The sequence below is a fragment of the Schistocerca serialis genome, chromosome 1 (genome assembly GCF_023864345.2).
Source record: "Schistocerca serialis cubense isolate TAMUIC-IGC-003099 chromosome 1, iqSchSeri2.2, whole genome shotgun sequence".
Lineage (NCBI taxonomy): Eukaryota > Metazoa > Arthropoda > Insecta > Orthoptera > Acrididae > Schistocerca > Schistocerca serialis.
Window position 1 is genome coordinate 800,180,645 of NC_064638.1, and position 21,726 is coordinate 800,202,370.

The 21,726-nt window shown below is 39.1% G+C and overlaps 1 protein-coding gene across 1 annotated transcript in view; it reads left to right on the forward strand.

The window, feature by feature from the left end:
- LOC126483916 (protein wings apart-like) overlaps positions 1-21,726 on the forward strand; it is a 104,587-nt gene that overhangs the window by 62,596 nt on the left and 20,265 nt on the right. Inside the window, exon 10 of the mRNA XM_050107192.1 lies at positions 10,616-10,798. Within this exon, the coding sequence (XP_049963149.1) occupies positions 10,616-10,798 (183 nt within the window). The remainder of the gene's footprint in view (positions 1-10,615; positions 10,799-21,726) is intronic.

Genomic DNA, 21,726 nt, shown 5'->3' on the forward strand with positions numbered 1-21,726 from the left:
TTCATTGGAAAAAAGCAAAAGTTGCAGGGCAAGCAAGAGAGACACTTGGGAATAAACCCTACTGTCTGCAAAATTTGAGGGTTGCAGTCTGAGTTGCATTTTTAATTTTTTATATTGACACACAGATTTGATCCTTCAGGGAGTTCCCTTTCCAAATACTCTGGGACATTTCATGTCATTCTCTATTTGGTCACCTAGCCTGAAGAGTGTCTGGTAGGTAATGAGTTATCTGATGTGGGTGTCTCTCTCACCCCCCCCCCCCCCCCCAATACACATGCAAATAAACGTTTGTGTCTGCATATTCTGTTAGCCTAGAACATTTTATATAATGAAAGAAAATTTGAAATTGATAAAAAGCCACATTCTACAAGGAACAAAAAGACAAAGAACAACATGTGAAACTATTTAGATACTGTACTTTTGAATATAAATGGAAACTCATTGAAATCCGCCTTTCAAAGTTACTTTTTTCAGTAAAAGGTTTGGGTGTATGTGGGAACAGTCATTCTGCTTTGACTAACAGTGTTGGTGGTGTTGTGGTTCTTGTAAGTATGCTTCACCAAGTTCTATATGCAGTTGCTTTGGTATGACTTAAGACAACAGAGCCACACTTATTTCTAGTTTTGATTATTTGTGTCTGACTGAGGGCACAGGGCCACTTGTGAACTGAACATTACATTCATCTTGGGATCTGTATGTGTGCACGCAAGTATGACACCATAAAGCATCACTTTGGCTTACCAAGCTCTGTCAAAATTCATTTACAACCACCAATACATTCTATCAAAAGTTAATGCTGACTGAGATTTCCGATGCTGTTACACAATGTTTATAGTCTATACATGATTACCAATGCATATTTCATATGGTTCTCAAATGAAACATTAAATTTGGATTGTGTACATGCAGTGAAATGACCTGTGGCTTCTCCTCAGCGTACTTTTTGTAGCACTGTCCTATATTTTTCTGTTTTAGAATAAATTGCACGCTGTGTAACAAATAGATACAATATTTGAAAACACAAATTTTAAAGTGATTTATATTTCTTTAAGTGCAAAGAGATGATGATATGCCCAAAAACCCTACAGCTATGTAAACAACACAGCCAACCTACTTCTCCCCCCACCCCCTCGCCTCTCTGTTTCGTCCATAAAATGTCATAACTACTTGTTCTTTTTCTTTCCTCTTCGTTTCATCAATTATTTCAGGCCGTTTTTTCTTTTCCTCTCCTGTTTTTAACTGTATTGTGATTAGTAGTTTGAGTTTTTTGTTGCTTGAAATATTCTAATTAATCTTCTTCTGTCCTACTTTTTGTCATTTTCTTAACAGCATGTCACTATTTTTTTGATGTTTTATTCCCACCCTTTGCTCTTTGGCCCTGTAGTTAACACATGCACAACTTTACATTTTTCTGCCCATCTACACTTACTGTTTCTAACAAAAGCCCATTGCTGTCTTCCTTGTTTCATTTGAAACAAGAATAACTGTGTCTGCAGATTCAAGACAATCACTGTTCTGTGATATATCTTATTTCCCATAGATTTATTTGAAACTACTTCCATTGTTAATTTCTTATTTTTTATCTTATGCTAGAAACTATTTTAAAAAATAAAAATGTTGGTCAGTAAATTATAAGTATTACAGAGGGGCCGAGCAGATGACACCTTTGGACGATGTCAGGAATCGTCTGGAAGCGCTCGTGGCACTAAGAAAACATGAGTTCAGTGAATCATTTATTGTGACAACTTTACGAAGGGTGGTGCACTGTTGGCTATATTTGCCTCCTGCCCTGGTCATGGACAGAATCTCGGTGTCGGACGCTGCGCCAGTGCATGCGCCTGCATCTAGCGAGATGACGTTCCTCTTGTGCCAATACAGATGTTTAGCCCATCCTGGTACAGCTGCTACTGGCGGAGAGAGTGTATTCTTGCCCACTCCATACCTCTTCTTCCCTGGACCACCACATCCGTGGTGTGGTAGGCAGCAGGTGTTGAACCCAGTACTGCTGGGCTGGTTGTAGTCTTCCGTCCCACACTCAGAGAGTACAGCACCTGGTACTGCGCTGCTGGTAGTTAATCAGCTCTCCCAACAGTAGTGGTTGGTGTGACACAGCATGAAGTTTGTCAGTGGAGTTCAGCTCTGTGGCATTCCACGGCTGGCTGGTACTGCACTGGTTGATCTTAGACAAGACTTGCTAAAACAATATGGTCATGGAATGGAACGTCACTGACACGGACTCCATTGTTCTCATTGACCTGAACCATGCTATCTTAACTTGGAGCTGGGTTCCAGTATTTAAAGAGCTCTCCTTAGTTCTTTTACATTCGGTTACTAGTGATGACCACATGTGGCCTCATTATTCTGCTGCTGTTGCCTTAACTCTCTCTTAGTAGCTTGTTAAATTGGTCTATGAATGTTTTCCCTAGCCATGGCTATTGCTTCTTGCGGCATTCTGTCGTACAAACTAGTGTGCGTGTTATTTTGCTTAGTCACTGTCCTTTTCAGCTTTCCTGCTGTGTATGCTCTCTCTCACTCAGTCACTGCAGAGTTGCAGACTGTGCTGCCTGTCTGTCTTGCATCACTGTGCTTCCTGGTCCGCCACTAGTCATGGCATAACCAGCCTATTTTACGTCCAGGTGGTTGAACTCCGTTACATAATTTATAACTTGGAACCCATATTACTCTGTGCTGTAACAGTATTTATTGACATGTTATGAATTTCATTAGTGATTACACCTGTAAAATTCTACAGTTAATCTTGGAAAAAACATAGTAGAAACTAAAACAGGCACTGAGTATAAAAGATATTTAACTCCATGTGGCAAACTCATGATCTGCAACGTATAAAGTGTGCTATTAAGAATAATAGCGAATTGATTAAACATTAGGTACCATTATTCCAAATGGAGCAATTTTTTCCTCCCTTACATTACTAATTTTTATATCAACATCCCCATTAACCAGTCAGCTGATATGTGGAAAAAAATACTTCCACACAAAATATTCTAGATGGGACAATAATAAAACTCATTGAGATCTTAATGTAAATACTTTCTTTCAACTATTTTTCATTTCACATTTCACATTCAAAGAGAAGTAAGTATGCAGGACCAAAAAATTAGTCACCATCTGGAGGTATCACACTAATACTGTTTAACATTGCCTCTAACCTTGATAATGACCTGTTAGATGAGGAAGTATGTCCACAGGTTTCTCCAGGCATGCCTACCCAGCTGAAGCCACGCATTGATATTCAGATCCTACAGAGCTACCGAATTCTTTGACTGCTCTGTATCACACGCTACTGCAGATAGTGCAGATACTTTCTTTGAGGTTGGAATTGAATGATTTAGTGGGCCATTCAAGATGCAATAGGGTGCTAAGTGTTAGTCAAACCAAGAACAAATGTATACAGCCCTGTGAACATGGCTGTTATCATCTTGGAAGTCACTAATGTCTACAATTTACTAATAATGAAGATGAAAGAGAAAGATCAGTTTTATGTTTAGGTATCCTGCATACTCGATTCGCTAGACAAACAATCAAACAACTCGTATTAATGAGTTTTATTACAAAAGGCAGTTACAGTTACTTAACTTTGATGTGAGTCACATGCAAAGGGGCGACATGTAAAATAATCAGTTTTCTTCAGAATAGACAAACACAAGTCTGTGCCACATAGAGATTCCTAACAAAGTGGCTAACATTGAAGCTGCTGCTATCAAAGTGTGCTGCCACCAGTCGGCCGTGGTGCTTATGTCTTCTTTACATAGGGCCGCTGCTGTCACATTGTCGTCCTGGACGGAAATTGGTCATTGTGCGATTGGCTGACTTCTCACAGCCATCTCTTCTCTACCATTCCTGACTGCCATGCCAGTGCTTGACTTTATGCTGTAACTTACTCCCCCCCCCCCAAGTTATCAGCCGAGGTTGTATATAGACCTTGACAGTGGGGAGTGGGGACCTCAGACTTCCGGTTATACTGCACCATCTGGCCTTCGCTCTGGTGAAAACATCCACCAGAAAACAACCAGAACGCTAGGCGTCCACATCCTGAGGCCCATAACAAGATTTAGAAGGCGTTGGCTGCTGCAGCATGGGTGTGTCCAGCTCCTTCGGTAGGACAAGAGGAGGCAAAGGCTCCGTCTCCGTCTCCATGGGGTTGTCCCATGGTGTCGTGATGACACCCTCTGGTGGCTGGTGTGGCCGCACTGTCCTCAGCATCTGTGAATCTGGGGGAAGAGGTACAGAAGGATCATCGTGCACGTGTCGGTGGCGAATTTGCTCATAATGTTGACCCTGCAATCCGTCTAGGCATGAAATGCTACACATACATGCACCAAGTCGACGAAGGATCTCGTCTCGCACCCACTGTCTGCTGCTGCTAAAAATCTTGAAAAACAATATCATGCAGTGCAAAGCAATACTTGAGACATTCCTTTGGCGCCGGATGCTGAGGAGGTTGGAGCAGTGTCTGATGGCAGCAGCCATGAAGCAATTCTGCTGGTGGTGGTCCATCTCGTGGATGCGAACAATAGGAGGTGAGAAACAGGTGCAGTTCTTGATCCCTGGTGTGTATGGTGTGAAGTTTGTCCTTCTGCTGCTGAAGATTCTGATAAAATGTTCTGCTTTGCAATTTGCCTGTGAATGGAACAGTGCAGTAGTCAGATGCTGTAAGCTATTGCATTCACAGAATGTTTCAAATGTATTTGACGTGAACTGAGTGCCATTGTCCAACACTATGACTTCAGGCAGACCTTCAAGGCAAAATATAGAGGACAATGCTTGGACTGTGCTATGTGACATTGTTGAGTTCATTGGCATAGCAAAAGGAAACTTGTTATAAGATTCTATCACAATCAGCTAACATATGTTCGTAAAAGGTCCCACAAAGTGTACGTGCACATGTTGCCATGGTGATTGCGACTAAGGCCAAGTAGAGAATTTTTGTGGTGGAGCGGTTGATTTTCCGCACATTCGTGGCACTGTGACAACACGCTAACTGTTTCGTACGAACAGTCCTCCAGTGTCCTTGGTGAAGTAACTGCAACACTTTCTTTTTGCAAAGCTTTGGGGATTAACACACGTGACTGTCCACTCTCTTTTTGAACAAGAATCACACCTTTCTGTATAGCGAGGCCATGCCAGCGTGCAAAGTATCAGCGAACTAAAGAGTGCTTTATGCTATGCAATGAGTGAGGCCAAGATGTGCAAATGTACGGTAGCAAAAAATTCAAATCTGAATCAGCTTCTGTGGCCTGTGCAATTTTCCTATAGTTCAGAGGAAAGGACTGAAGCAATTCAGAATTGTGAGCATCGATGTGACAACAAGATGCAGCAGATGCGTCAAAGTCTGAATCAGGGCCAATCGGAAGATGTGGAAGTACATCCGAATTACCATGTTGAGCTGTCGGACGATACACAACCTCGTACTGGTATTGAGACTACAAAGCCCCCCTTTGGAATTTTTGGGCAGTTCGTACAGAAACTGGATTCATTGGATGAAACAAGGACTGCAATGGCTTGTGACCCATTACTAAGAAGAAATTTCTGCCTTGGAAATAATGGTAGAATTTGTTGACATCATAGTCAATAGCCAATGCCTCTTTCTCTACTTATGAATCGTTACACTGAGGTTTAGACAACACTTTTGATGCAGAAGCAATAGGCCTGTCTTTATCACCAAATCTGAGCAAAAGCTCTGCACTGATTCCATAAGATGAAGCATCAATTTGCAACACATCTGGTTTGTCAGGATCAAAGTGAACCAAGCATCAATCACAGAGCAATGCATCTTTAAATTTTTGAAAATTTTCTTGACACTAGTCTGTCCAAACAAAGGGGACTTTCTTGGGACACATGTGATGCAATGAACCTGCGATTTGTGCAGCATTCGGTATGAACCAAATATAATAGTTCATTTTCCTTGAAACTGACTGCAATTCTGTGACATTGTAAGGAACTGTCAGGTCATGTATGGCTAACAAATGTGACTGAAGAGGATGTACATCTTGACTGTTTATGATGTGACCAAGATATTGCAATTCAATTTTTAAAAAATCACACATGTCCACTCCGCACTGGAGCCCTGCATCAGATAACGCATGAAAAAAAGCATGCAAATTTGCAATGTGTTCTTGAGCTGTACGACCTGCTATGAAAATATCGTCCAAATAGTTTGAACAGTTTGGTGCTTGGGCAGTCAGCTGTTCCAAAGACCATTAGAAAATGGCAAGTGCGGAAGCACTGCCAAAAGGCAAATGCAAATATTTAAACAAGCTCAAATGAGTGTTCACAACACACATGGTTTGAGATTCTTCATCTAGTGGTATTTGAAGATATTCGTCGTGCAAATCAATTTTTGAAAAGTAGATACCAGCACCTAACCTGTCCATGAGATCCTCTGGGTGTGACAATGGATAAGTATCAATCACAGTTTGTGGGTTGACTGCAGACTTGAAGTCAACACAGAGGCAAATGCGTTTGGGGAGCAAAACCAGTGGACTTGCCCATTGACTAGCTTTTATGGGTGCAGTTACTCTGCTATCTTGCAATTCTTTAAGTTCAGCAGCCACTTTGTCCCATAATGCAATGGGAACAGTTATGGCCCAGCGAAATTGCAGCTGAGCGTTGTCTTTCATAGTAATATGTACAACAAAATTGTTAGCCTTGCCTTCAGAAAACAGTTCATTGAATTCTTTCAGCAAGCTAGCTACACTGTCTTTAGCATTGAATGCAGTCACTGAGAACACATAATCCTGAATTGAATTTGAAAGCCAAACAAATCAAATAAATCAAGGCCAAATATGTTCTCACAGTCACATGATTGTAGCACAGTGAAAGTCACAGTTCGCGTTTGCGAACGATACATGGCAGGCAAATACGTTTTCTGAGAATGGGAATGTCTTGTCCATTATGAGTCGACTGGTGTGTGCTAGTTTTAGGCAGGCGTGGGGAGCCTAACAGTTCATATGTGTTACGATTCAGCATTGTAACAGACACACCCATGTCCAACTTAAATTACACACATTTTCCCCTAAGATGCAAATAAACAAAACGTTTGTTGTACTGGTGTAGCACTGAAAAAACTGTTTGCTTACTAGTTTTGCTAATTCCTGCAGCAGGTTTTGAATACACTGCCTTGTTGCTAATTTTGGAATAGGCAAATGCAAGAAACAGGAAGTGCAAACAGTAAAAATAAGCACACAAGTAAAGAAAATTTCTGCAACACCCAGCTGAAAATACAGAATAGAGAAAACACTATAAGAGACACTGTTAAAACATGTAAACACATCCCTGCAAAGAAAAGATGAGCACAATTAAGGCACCAGCAAAACAAAAAGCCCACAACAAAAAACAGTCACAATATATGGTAGTGTGGCTCTGTTAAGAAGTTGTCACTATGATATTTGTTCACCTCGTCACCATTGTTGTGTTTAGGTATCCTGCATACTCGTTTCACTAGGCAAACACTCAAACAGCTTGTATTAATGTGTTTTATTACAAAAGGAAATGACAAATACTTAACTTTGATATGTGTCGCAAACAAAGGGCGACATGCAAAATAATCAATCATCTGTAGAATAGACAAACACAAGTCTGTGCCATATAGAGATTCCTAACAAAGTGGCTAACAGTGAAGCTGCTATCGAAGTGTGCACGGCACTTATGTCCTCTTCACATAGGGGCCGCTGCTGTTGTGTTGTCATCCTAGAGGGTGGTGGTTGGTCCTTGTGCAGTTGGCTGACTTACTCTCACAGCCGTCTCTTCTCTATCATTCCCGACTGGCGTGCTGGCACTCGACTTTATGCCACAACAGTCAGCATTTGATCACCAGTGATGTTGGAAGAAATGTCATGGTTAATGTTCACCTGAGTGAATGAGTGGGCTGAACTTATGATGCACAAAACATCACATAACCACTTACAGCCTGAACTGTACCCTCCCCACACTGCATATTACATGGGCCCTTCAGTGCACCAACACCTTGTTTCAGTTGCAAAGAGGCAGAATTGTAGCTTGTTGGCTGCTCTACTTGCATTCTGTCAGCTACAGCCCAGTGTCTGTGTTGTTTGGTCCTTTGAAGATGTGAAGCTTTATGTGCTGCTGTGATCAATGGCCATTTGTAAAAAAATCATCATAAAAAGTTGACAGATAGAGAAAGGAAAATCTGCAAACCAGAGCTGCTTGATGCAGAATTAAAACATCTCACCAGTGCATTGTTCAAGAATGGTCATTTTTTCACCAAGGGAAAAAGAGCATTAAGACCGTGTAGAAATCGTAGCAATGCTCAAGTGCCAGTGAAATAGAAAATTTTCCTGTATTTGACTAAGGAAGTTACTGACTGGATAGGTAAAATCGTGAAAAACTTTAACATTGCGGTAATCTAAAAAACCATCCGGAATATCCTAGATCACATAATATCGGTCAAGGATGCTCGCCAACCTCATGGAAAAGCAAGAATTTATAGGATACCATGTAGTTGTGGATACCTGCGTGCTGTTGGCTGCTCCTGTACTGTGCCTGCTTCCATGGAACCCGCTCACTGATTGGCTGCTGTCATAGTGTGGCCATGAAACCCAAGTGCTGATTGACTGTAGCATCACTGCACTGTAAATTGCTGTGTTCACACTTCACTGTCAAATTTCATGAGTTCTAGTTTATTGTGCCCACACATAATACCACATTTGACCACGTTCCCTTCTTTCTTTATTCGTTGATCGTCCTCGGTGTCAACTTACTGCGTTGCTACACTGGCTGAAAAATGAGGTGTGAAAGAACAACGCTTAATGCTTTAAATGATGCAGCCTGACAGATTCACAGTTGTGTTTCACAGTCTTTAACTTTCACTGTTATAACCTCCCCCCCCCCCCCCCCCCCCCCCCAATAATACACAGTTACATATGGCCGGTGCACTATTGTTTAAACTTTCCATAAGCCTCATTAGTAGTTTTAAGGCGAAAAGCGACATACTGCTACAATAGTTTACTGTTGAATATCTATGAACAATAAAAATATAACCACATAATTCACATTTCTTTTGGAATAATCAGGTACATATGGAACAGACACTGTCATTGTTTTTACACACAGCCTAAATGTGTCACACTTATTTCACAATGAAGTTGAAGCATTGTTGTTGTTCTAACCACCACATGTTTCTCGTCTGAAATTCGACCGTGGACTGACTGTCTCATGACCAAAAATCGGGCCCTTATATATCCTCGCAATAATAGGGGCCAAAATTACACATTTTCGAAGTTTAATTTATAGAAATTACAATTAAAACTTAACTTTTAAATTAACTGAATACATTGAAAAATTGGTCCTTTTTAACAGTTTCTTCTACTACAAGCGTTTAGCCGAATTATTTGTTTAAATCATGAAATTAAAAAAATATTGTTACACATACAATATTTTGACAAAACTGTTAATTACTTTGGAATTAATTAAGGGCTGGCTTTGCTAACATGTTTTTGAAGAGAGCCAAATAGATACTTTAAGATTACTAGCATTTCGTCTTCCAAATGTTAATAATTAGTACAGATTTATATTTTTTTATAAGTCAGCAATAGAATTTTACAGATTTATATTTGTTTATAAGTCAACAATAGAATTTAAGTTGCGAAAAAACTGAGGGCCAATCTTTCTCTTGTATGAAAATGCAGATTATATTCATGTATGTTAATGGTAAATAATTCAAAAATGAAAAAACGAGTTTAAGGAGGCAGATGGCAAAACAAGAGAGGAAGTAAAAATATCCCAGCTTGCTTCATCACAATGCCTCTCCTGTACCAAGTCAGCCTGATTGACGTCTTACCCCCCTTAATGTGAAATCCATTTGACCATGGCACAACAGCTGGGCCATTTTATTAATTGCAGTGGGCATTTGCGAGGTACCTCACTCCGGATGTTCAAGGTATGCAGTTGTCTTTGCAGTGTTTCCCCAGAAACTTGTTGAGATGGACTTGCATCCAGCGATAGCAGCAATTCCCGTCATGGTAAAAAGCATTTGTGATTGTCAAAGTGTGACATGTCTCTGATCCATGCCAGTTAAGATGTTTTTTTGACCACTATGTTACACTGCTGCAATCGCTATGCCATTCCTTGTAGACAAGTTGGACATTCCACATTATACACTTATAAGTCAGGCAGCTGCATTCACAGTGTGGTCATTGGTGCATCCAAACATGATAGCTTGTTTCTGACATTCTGTCACACATCCACATTGATCCATCTTACTGCACTGATTCCATACCCCTGACTGGCTCATATGCCATGATTTACACCAGCAGTGGAGGGTCACCAGGTACAACTTCTATACTGCTCCACAGTGACCAGTCTTTGAAGGAGGGTGGGGACTAATATTTCGTGTGGTTAACTTATCGTCATTGGGGTGCAAATTAGCAAGTGTGATACTGAATATTGTTATCAGTAACTTAGAGACTGAATTTTTAATGAAGTACCACAAATAACAAACCAATGAGGTGAAAACTGATATGTATTACATAAGAAAATTTAAGAAGTATAAAACATAAAATTATCTTTCAGTACTAAATGACTTAAGGTAAACTAAGGCCTTTCTCTGTGTGCTAATGTGGTGTATAACTTCCAGATAACACCAAAAGTGCCGTGGAAGCACTAGTAACATTCTTCTACCAGCAAGAACAACAAGCACGTGTTGAAGAGGGTAAGACTGATGCCATTTTGGATGGAAAGAAAGATGCTGAAGTTCAGGATGAAGCTGCACAGGCACCTAAAACACAAGAAGAGTTTATTGAAGAAACTGTAGCAAAATGTAAGTGACATTTTTGTTTTGCAATAATTATTTTTGTGATAAGTGTGAAGCATTCCAAATTTTGTTATATTAAACAATGAAAAATCCAGGATGGTATAATGATAGTATTATAAAAAGGATAGGTTGCTACTCACCATATAGTGGAGATGTTGGGTCGCAGATAGGTACAACAGGAAGACTGTTAAACACGTGTAAGCTTTCGGCCAAAAGGCCTCCTTCGAATTAGACAACACACACACACACACTCAAATGCAGCTCTCACACACATGATCACTGTCTCTGGCTGCCGAGGCAGTCACACACACTCATGCAAATGTAACTCACGCACACATGGCCACTGTCTCTGAGAGAATGGTTTTGTGTGTGTGTGTGTGTGTGTGTGTGTGTGGTGTTTAATACAAAAGGAGGTCTTTTGGCCAAAAGCTTTCTTGTTGTATAGTCTTTTTGTTGTGCCTATCTGCATCCCGACATCTCTGCTATACGCTGAATAACAATCTATCCTTTTCATAAGATTTTGTTATCTGTTGTGTATTTGCATCTGTATTGTTGGTGCATATTGGATACATTATTTTTATAACATGGCTTGGTTATATGTAATGTTGGAAAGCCAAAGATTCATGATTCACCTCTATCTACCTTTGTTAAATATACAATATACAATTTTGTTTCACTAAACTGAACCTTGAAGTTGATCATTGATTTGAAATTTTAAGGAGAAAAGATGTAAATTTACTTCATTTTCATCATCTTCATCATCAATCTTTTGACTGTTTGACAGCTCTCTATCTTCACCTATTAGAAACTAATTTCTTCATGTCTCCATAAAGACTCTCGTATTATGTATAGCTTTTAAAAATGCCATTCACAGTCTCCCTTGGGATATCTTCCCTTGCAATGTTCCTTCTAGAACATTTGCAAGGAACTGGTTGTGTCATATTGTGAGAAATCCTCATGTGCTTGTGTCTTCTTTGTTTTGTTGTTCTTCTAAATGGCCTTTCTTCACCAGTTCTTGTGGGTGGTTTTATCTATCCATTCTATCTTTTACAGGTCTCCAGCAAATTACTTCAAATGCTTAGAGAGATTTCATTTCATTTTCGCAGTTGTACCTTGTAAGATTCTTTGGAGATTTCTTTCATCGGGAGCTGTCACACCCGTGTCATCCATAAACCTTAGCATTGGTATTCTTTCTTCTCCATTTATTCTGATACCTCTAAAGTATTCTTTGCATTCATTTACTGCCTGTTCTATGTACAAGGGGAATCCCAAAAGTAAGGTCTCCTATTTTTTTTTTTTATAAGTACAGAACTCTGTTTGTGTAGCAGTTGGTCACACTGTTACGAAGAGTGCTTCACGCACTGTGTGTAAACATGCGCACACCGCACTGAGGTGCTCAGTCTTGGCTTGGCAGCCGTTGAGAATGGAGCTCCCATTGGATGTTACCAACAAGTGCAAATTACGCACACTCACTCACTTTTTGAACACAAAGGGCACTGCGCCGATTGAAATCCATCGCCAATTGATGGAAATGTATGGTGAGTCATGCATGAATGTCAGAAATGTTCGTAAGTGGTGTAGAGTGTTTGCAGCTGGTCGGACCGAAATTCACAATGAACAAAGGAGCGGGAGACTGTCAATTTCTGAGGCAACAGTGTTGAAGGTTGAGCAAAGCATGCATGAAGATCAGCGGATCACCCTGGATGATCTCTGCACATTGGTTCCTGAGGTTTCCCAAAGCACCATTCACAGAATTTTAATGGAAACATTGAACTACCGGAAGGTGTGTGCAAGATGGGTGCCACGCATGCTGACTGAGGACCACATGTGGCAACGAGTTGATGCTTCCCCGCACATTTCTCACTGCCTTTCAGCCGAACAGGACAACTTTCTGTACTCAATTGCATGGGTGACGAAATCTGGTGGCCATACCACTTTACATCTGAGACCAAGCAAGAATCACACCAATGGCGGCATCCTTCTTCGCCAAAGTCGTGGAAATTCAAACACACACAGTCTGCCGGTAAAGTCATGACAGCCGTTTTCTGGGATCGGAAAGGGGTATTGTTGGTCGACTTTATGCCCGCTGGGACCACAATTAATGCTGACAGGTACTGTGAGACTCTGAAAAAACTCAAACGGGCAATTCAGAATCGGGGGAGAGGAATATTGAGTAAGGGCATACACATTCTCCATGACAACACTCGCCCACACATTGCTTGGCAAACTGTTGCTCTCATGCAACAATTTCAGTGGAACATAAATCACCCTCCCACCCACCTACCCACCCACCCACCCACCCACCCACCCACCCACCCTATAGTCCTGACTTGGTGCCCAGTGGCTATCACCTGTTCCTTAGGTTAAAAGAACATTTGGCCGGAAAGCGATTCAGCTCCGACGACGAGGTGAAAGAAGAGGTTCATAACTTTCCGAACAGCATGGCAGCGAGCTCGTATGACTTGGAAATAACAAAAACTGCCACAGCGTCTACAAAAATGCATCAACAGAAATGGTGATTTTGGCGATAAATAGCTAAATGTTCAAGCTATAAACTGATGTAAACTATTATAGAAATAAATAGGTCTATGTACTTATAAAAAAATAGGAGACCTTACTTTTGGGATTACCCTTGTATGTTGAATAGAGATCTAATGCTTTTAAGAATTTTGCCTTCTTTTTTGTATTTATTGTCTTTACAACTGTTGTTTGTTCTTGGTATAGTTATTTATTATTCTGTGTCTGCAGTCTAGTTTAATCATTTCTAGAATTACCATTAGTTTGTTCTAGGTGACAGTGCCAAATGTTTTCCTGAGGTTTATGTAAGCTATGTAATTTTTTTTATTGATCCTAAAGCTTTCTTCAGCTGTACTGCAAAAAGGTGTAGGATAGCTTCTCCTGTGCATCTGCTTTCTCAGGAGCTAAATTGGCTTGAGGTTTTTGTAATGTTTCTGTGTATTATTCTTTTTAATATTTTTGATGAGTGAGCTAGTATGCTAAAACTCATGATCTTCCATTTGACTGCTATTTTGTTCTTTGAAATCATTATCATGATACTTTCCTGAAAGGCTTCTTGGATAATGCCAGTTTTAGGTATATTATTGATGAAGACAGGTATCACATGCTTAATTTCTGGTTTTAATGCTTTTAAGTATCTCACCTGGAGGTTATCAATACCACTAGCCTTCTTTTCAGCTCTTCAATATATTCTTTCCATCTGTTCACTACATCCTCAGCTTCTATAAGAATCATTCCCCCCTTGGAGCATGTTGAATTACTGCATTGTTTTCTTTTTCAAGAATGATTTCTTACCTGATTGTGATCCTTTTCTATGTTACCTTTTCATAATTTTCATTTCTTTTCCCAGATATGGCTTTCAGCCATTCTTCTTTAGCTCTTTTTTGCTTGATTAAGTTTTTTAGTCTATTGTATTGTGATTCATTTTCCCCTTGCACTTTCTTCTTTGTTCAATTAATGCAGTCATGTGAGCATTTAGCCTCGGTTTACTGGGCTACTTTTGAGAGAGACCAATTGTGTCCTTTGCTGCTGTTTTTGGTGCCTTTTTTAGATTTTCCCAACTCAGGTGTTTGTTGTATGACCTTCCTTCGGTTGTAACTTCACCAAATTTCTATAGTTTTCTTGAGTACTCAACATTCTTAATTTATCTGTTGCCGTTTTCTCAGGTTTTTACCTTGAACTTTGAACTTTTTTTTTATTGTAGTTTGTACTACATTGCAACTAAGTTACAGTTGCTGAATATATCAGCTCCAGAATAAGATTCATTTTGTTACATGTGGTTTCCTCGTTCCTTTCTGATCATAATGTAAAATTATTTGACCATAATATAAGCAATTTTATGTCACCTGTTATCAAGAGAAAGAAAACTGGTGTTCTACGGATAGGAGCGTGGAATGTTAGATCCCTTAATTGGGCAGGTAGATTAGAAAATTTAAAAAGGGAAATGGGTAGGTTAAAGTTAGATATAGTGGGAATTAGTGAAGTTCGGTGGCAGGAGGAACAAGACTTCTGGTCAGGTGAATACAGGGTTATAAATACAAAATCAGAAAGGGTAATGCAGGAGTAGGTTTAATAATGAATAGGAATTCGGGTAAGCTACTGCAAACAGCATAGTAAACGCATTATTGTGGCCAAGATAGATACGAAGCCCATGCCTACCACAGTAGTACAAGTTTATATGCCAACTAGCTCAGGAGATGACGAAGAGATTGATGAAATGTATGATGAGATAAAAGAAATTATTCAGATAATGAAGGGAGACGAAAATTTAAGTCATGGGTGACTGGAATTCGATAGTAGCGAAAGGAAGAGGAGGAAACATAGTAGGTGAATATGGAATGGGAGGAAGGAATGAAAGAGTAAGCCACCTGGTAGAATTTTGCACAGAGTATAACTTAATCATAGTTAACACTTGGTTCAAGAATCATAAAAGGGGTTGTATACATGGAAGAAGCCTGGCAATACTTGAAGGTCTCAGATAGATTATATAATGGTAAGACAGAGATTCAGGAACCAGGTTTTAAATTGTAAGACATTTCCAGGGGCAGATGTGGACTCTGTGATGTTACAAAATAAAAGTGATGTTGTTATTCAATGGAAAGTTGGAAATTGAGATTTAGCTTACTGTTTTATCAATCACAATTGGCGTAAGAATCATGGAATGACCATTGTTATAAAATATTGCATTATGAGATGTGAATAGTTTTTTTTTACTTGCAGTTTCGCGTGGCTTGAGGCAGTCACAACTAGCGTGCTATTGATTAAGAAATCGCATTATCATCTTTCTAATTACTTCATGATCGTAGATACAATCATACCCGGTTGTGAAGTTATTGTTATGACAAAACAATTTCCTAAGGGACCAGAAAGTTCTTAAGGGCGCAAAAACAACTGTAACATCACACAAAAGGGAAATTCAATATTAAAGCTGATGCAAGAAGACGATAAAACAGTTTTCTTTTTATCAATGTAACACGCACATTGGACTGCTGATCTCCGTGTCTGTAATCTTAGCAAAATGCATAATTAAAATGAAAATAATACTGAGGAGATGATAGGAATGAGCACTGCTAAATGATTCAGTATTCCCAGAACAAATATTTATTATAAACTAAAACATATATCGTACCTTAAGCTTAGTACTACAATGACGGTAGATTTTTATGTCCGTATCATGTCCATTGAGCGCTCTTTTATATAACCGTTGTCTTCTTTGAGTCGCTCGTGCATTGTCACGGTAAGTTATAACAGTTCTTTACACTTCACTCAACTCAGACATACACGTTTTTATACATTTAGTAAAAATTAGATCAGACTGCCACAAATCTGCGTTCGTCTTACTTGAGAAAAACAGTACAAGTCATTTTAGCGCTCAAGGCTTCATTTGTTCTCCAGCGAACAAAATAGTGATGGATCGCATATCTATCTGTATTTTTCTGTTTATATTGCCGCCCAAAGACGACGAATTACATTATTTAGAAAATTCCACCGTCGCCATGCGACGCCTCATTATACATTAATCATTATTTATAAACAAGTATTTGCCTTCTCGCCGAAAGTATTAATTACTCGTATTTGCTGTTTTAATGAAGTCAAAAATAGCGAATATCACAACTCTGACCACAATCTATTGGTTATGAACTGTAGATTAAAACTGAAGAAACTGCAAAAATGTAGGAATTTGAGGAGATTGGACCTGGATAAACTGAAAGAACCAGAGGTCGTAGAGAGCTTCAGGGAGAGCATTAGCTAACGATTGACAAGAATGGGGAAAAGAAATACAGTAGAAGAAGAATGGGTAGCTTTGAGAGATGAAATAATGAAAGTAGCAGAGGATCAAGTAGGTAAAAAGACGAGGGATAGTAGAAATCCTTGGGTAACAGAAGATATATTGCAGTTAATTGATGAAAGGAGAAAATATAAAAATGCAGTAAATGAAGTGGGCAAAAAGGAATACAAACGTCTCAAAAATGAGATCGACAGGAAGTGCGAAATGGCTAAGCAGGGATAGCTAGAGAACAAATGTAAGGATGTAGAGGCACATATCAGTAGGGGAAAGATGGATACTGCCTACAGGAAAATTAAAGAGACCTTTGGAGAAAAGAGAACCGCTTGCATGAATATCAAGAGCTCAGATGGAAACCCAGTTCTAAGCAAAGAAGGGAAAGCAGAAAGCTGGAAGGAGTATATAGAGGGTCTATACAAGTGCGATGTTCTTGAGGACAATATTATAGAAATGGAAGAGAATGTAGATGAAGATGAAATAGGAGATATGATACTGCTTGAAGAGTTTGACATATCACTGAAAGACCTAAGTCGAAACAAGGCCCTGGGAGTAGACAACATTCCATTAGAACTACTGACAGCCTTGGGAGAGCCAGGCCTAACAAAACTCTACCATCTGGTGAACAAGATGTATGAGACAGGTGAAATACCCTCAGACTTCAAGAAGAATATAATAATTCCAATCCCAAAGAAAGCAGGTGTTGACAGATGTGAAAATTGCTGAACTATCTGTTTAATAAGCCACGACTGCAAAATACTAACATGAATTCTTTACAGACGAATGGAAAAACTGGTAGAAGCTGACCACGGGGAAGATCAGTTTGAATTCAGTAGAAATGTTGGAACACGTGAGGCAATACTGACCCTATGACTTATCTTAGAAAATAGATTAAGGAAAGGCAAACCTACGTTTCTCACATTTGTAGACTTAAAGAAAGCTTTTGACAATGTTGACTGGAATACTCTCTTTCAAATTCTGAAGGTGGCAGAGGTAAAATACAGGGAGCGAAAGGCTATTTACAATTTGTACAGAAACCAGATGGCAGTTACAAGAGTCGAGGGGCATGAAAGGAAAGCAGTGATTGGGAAGGGAGTGAGACAGGGTTGTAACCTATCTCCAATGTTATTCAGTCTGTATATTTAGCAAGCAGTAAAGGAAACAAAAGAAAAATTTGGAGTAGGTATTAAAATCCGTGGAGAAGAAATAAAAACTTGGAGGTTCGCCGATGACATTGTAATTCTGTCAGAGACAGCAAAGGACTTGGAAGAGCAGTTGAACGGAATGGACAGTGTCTTGAAAGGAGGATATAATATGAACATCAACAAAAGCAAAACGAGAATAATGGAATGTAGCCGAATTAAGTCGGGTGATGCTGAGGGAATTAGATTAGGAAATGAGACACTTAAAGTAGTAAAGGAGTTTTGCTATTTGGGGAGCAAAATAACTGATGATGGTCGAAGTAGAGAAGATATAAAATGTAGACTGGCAATGGCAAGGAAAGCGTTTCTGAAGAAGAGAAATTTGTTAACATCAAGTATAGATTTAAGTCTCAGGAAGTCCTTTCTGAAAGTATTTGTATGGAGTGTAGCCATGTATGAAAGTGAAACGTGGACAATAAATAGTTTGGACAAGAAGAGAATAGAAGATTTCGAAACGTGGTGCTACAGAAGAATGCTGAAGATTAGATGGGTAGATCACATAACTAATGAGGGGGTATTGAATAGAATTGGAGAGAAGAGAAATTTGTGGCGGATCTTGACTAGAAGAAGGGATTGGTTGGTAGGGCATACTCTGAGTCATCAAGGGATCATCAATTTAGTATCGGAGGGCAGCATGGAGGGTAAAAATCGTAGAGGGAGACCAAGAGATGAATACACTAAACAGATTCAGAAGGATGTAGGTTGCAGTAAGTACTGGGAGATGAAGAGGCTTGCACAGGATAGAGTAGCATGTAGAGCTGCATCAAACCAGTCTCTGGACTGAAGACCACAACAACAACAACATGTCACCTGTATCACTTTGTTTTATCCATGTATATCATCATCTTGTGTGGTTATGAAATAATGTATTTGTGATCACCAGCTCTTTTTCTGTGCAAAAGTCAATAAGTCTGTGCCCTCCTTTATTTCTAGTTGCTAATTCATATCTACCTGTCACTTCAGCTTTCTGTATGTCTTCTGTCACAGCATTCTAGTTACCCATAATAATAAGAGTCTCCACATGTGTGTCTACTACATATTGCGGATTTCCCCAAGTTATTCTTATACTTCTTCCATTTCATCATCACTATGTCAATATGTTGGCATATATACTATGTTGACAGCTAAATCTACTGATTCAGCTTACAGAGAGTCTTTGATATTACAGTCACAGGATCTACATTTTTTTTGTTTTGTTAAGTGCACAATTTTACATTTCTGAACATTTAAAACAAATTACCAGTCTTTGTGCCACTTAATATTTATGCAGCTTCTTGCAGATAGAACTTCATTATGTATAACTGCATCTTCCGCAAAATGCCTGAGGTTTCTATTGATACTGTCTGCAAGGTCATTAAAATAAAATGTGAACAGCAAAGGTCCCAACACACTTCCCTACAGCACACCTGAGACAACGTCTACATCTGACAATGACTCTCTATTCAAAGTAACATGCTGCGTCCTCCCTATCACGAAATCCTCAGTCCGGTCAAAAATTTTGCTTGATACCCCATATGATTGTACTTTTGACAATAAGTGTAGATGTGACACTGATTCAATTTTTTTTCTTCTTTTTAAAAAAAGAAGTCAAGGAATACTGCATCTATTTGACTGTCTTGATCCAAAGCTTTCAGTATGTCATGTAAGAAAAGTGAGAGTTGGGTTTCACGTGATCGAAGTTTCCAGAATCTGCGCTGGTAGTGTTGGCATGAAGGAGGTCACTCTGTTAGATATACCTCATTATCTTTGGTCTCACAATATGTTCTAAGAATTAACAACAAATCGGGTATATTGGATGGTAGTTTTGTGGATCAATTCTAATACCCTTTTTGTCAATGAGTGTGAGCTGTGCTTTCTTCCAACTGTTGAACACCGTTTTTTGCTCAAGAGATCTATGACAGATTATAGTTCGAAGAGAGGCTTCTGCCCCACATGCTTATTTAAAGGTTTGGTCACATGGGCACTCCTCTATTCAGTGCAGATACTCTCATCTTGACCACCATTCGTGATTTTCATAATAATTTCATATAAATACTTATGATAAAACAGATGAAAACCTTTGCAGTCATTTTGAAATCTCTTAACAAACTCACTTGTATGTTATTTGAACAATTGTAAACAAATCACAAACACACAAATTGCCACTTTTGGCACTCAAGTCAAAACACTAACTCCACCTATTTCATATGTCACAGCTACAATTCAATACATGTCAAAAGTTATTGGAATATTAAGGAAGAAAACTCGTGATGATGTGATCATTTGTGTGTCTGTGGAGGAGTTCATAGTTATGGCACTGTTTATGTGAACAAACTAAATTGTTTATAATATTTTATAGTTGTATAATTACAAAAATAATCTGATCATTATATTGCAGATATTATCCTCTTTCATCTGGTGTATTACAAGTGTGACTTTCATGGTGGATTCAGTTGTTACAATTTACCATAATCAGTTTCGTAATAATGTTTATAATTTTTTAACTAGTAAAGCTTCAGACATGGATCTGTGTTTAATGAGCTCGTCCCATTGCCACAGTTCCAAAACTGTCATTGGGTTTTCCTCTAGCATGCTTGTAACAAGTATTAATAAGTTTTCATTAAGACCATATTAGCGGCTACATTTCAAGTCACAGGTCCCTCCATATTAGCTTGTCCCAAGACCATACTGCTGGAACAAACCTCTGTTTCTGCCTAGAAAAATTCCAGTGAGCATTTGGGCTCGTGGCTTACTAGCTGCCTTTACTTCCACTTAGCTCTCCTGTCACAGTCCATCTGACAGCTTGCCGCCCCAATTCACATTGGCCCACAGCTGACCTGTCAGATTCATTCTGTCCTGTGACAGTCAAACCATCTGCTTGTAAAGTCACATACCTCAACTTCATATACATTACTCACCTGCTGTGTGATATATGAAGTAGCACCATATCTCACTGTTCACATAATGTCAAGTAATACCAGTTTTTCCAGATACTTAACTAAGCCAAAACTCGTGTAATAATTTTTGTGAGTGGTAAGTCAATTAGCATGAGCATTAGCACCAGCAAACGTACACACATATTAACTTAAACGTAATTAATGTATCTTTCCGTACACATGCTAGTAATAATTTGGTAATCAAGTCTTAGAATGAGATAGTAACCAAACTGATTTATGTGAAATAAATGCCCATGTTAGTGTTTTTTGTACATGCAGCACCCAAGATTCGAATATATTGTCATTTTCATATATATATATTTTTTTCCTTCTTCATGCATACGCACATCCACAGCTGTTCCTGTAGTTGCATCAGATTGGTGCAACTGGATTCTTTTGTCCAAGGCAGTCATAGTGCTGTTGTACACCTTCCACACTCGTCAGTATACAGCCAGCAGTGCCGTGCCACCCATCGCGAGCCAAGCCTTAACCTATCAAAGTGTTCAAACAAAAATCCTAGTGATTGAGCGCTCAGTGATTCGTACCCATGACTCCTCAGTGATCAAGCTAGAGAAACCCTTCCCTCGTTCACCGTGTGTCCTCTGTGTTTAAATCTCAAGTGAGACTACCAAGTCAACAATAAATACATACTAAAACTGCTGGATATTCCCCTATATTAACTGATAATAGACAAATCATTTTAAATTTTGAGAAAACTCCTTTGTATCCCACAAGTTGCCAAAATAAATGATTTCCATGATTCTAAATCTGAACATTACATTTACACACTGACACAAGAGAGAACAATCAAACACTGTGCTATACATCGCATTACTCACCTCACCCCCATGCTTCAGACTTAATCCCCACGAGTTATTTCCCATACCACAGTTGTATACACCTCTCTCTTCACCTCTGACAATAATAATATCATATGTATACACATATGCCAAAAACAAATCACTTAAAATGTCCCTATCTGCTCATGAACAGTAAAGTTCCTATAATCCTTATTTA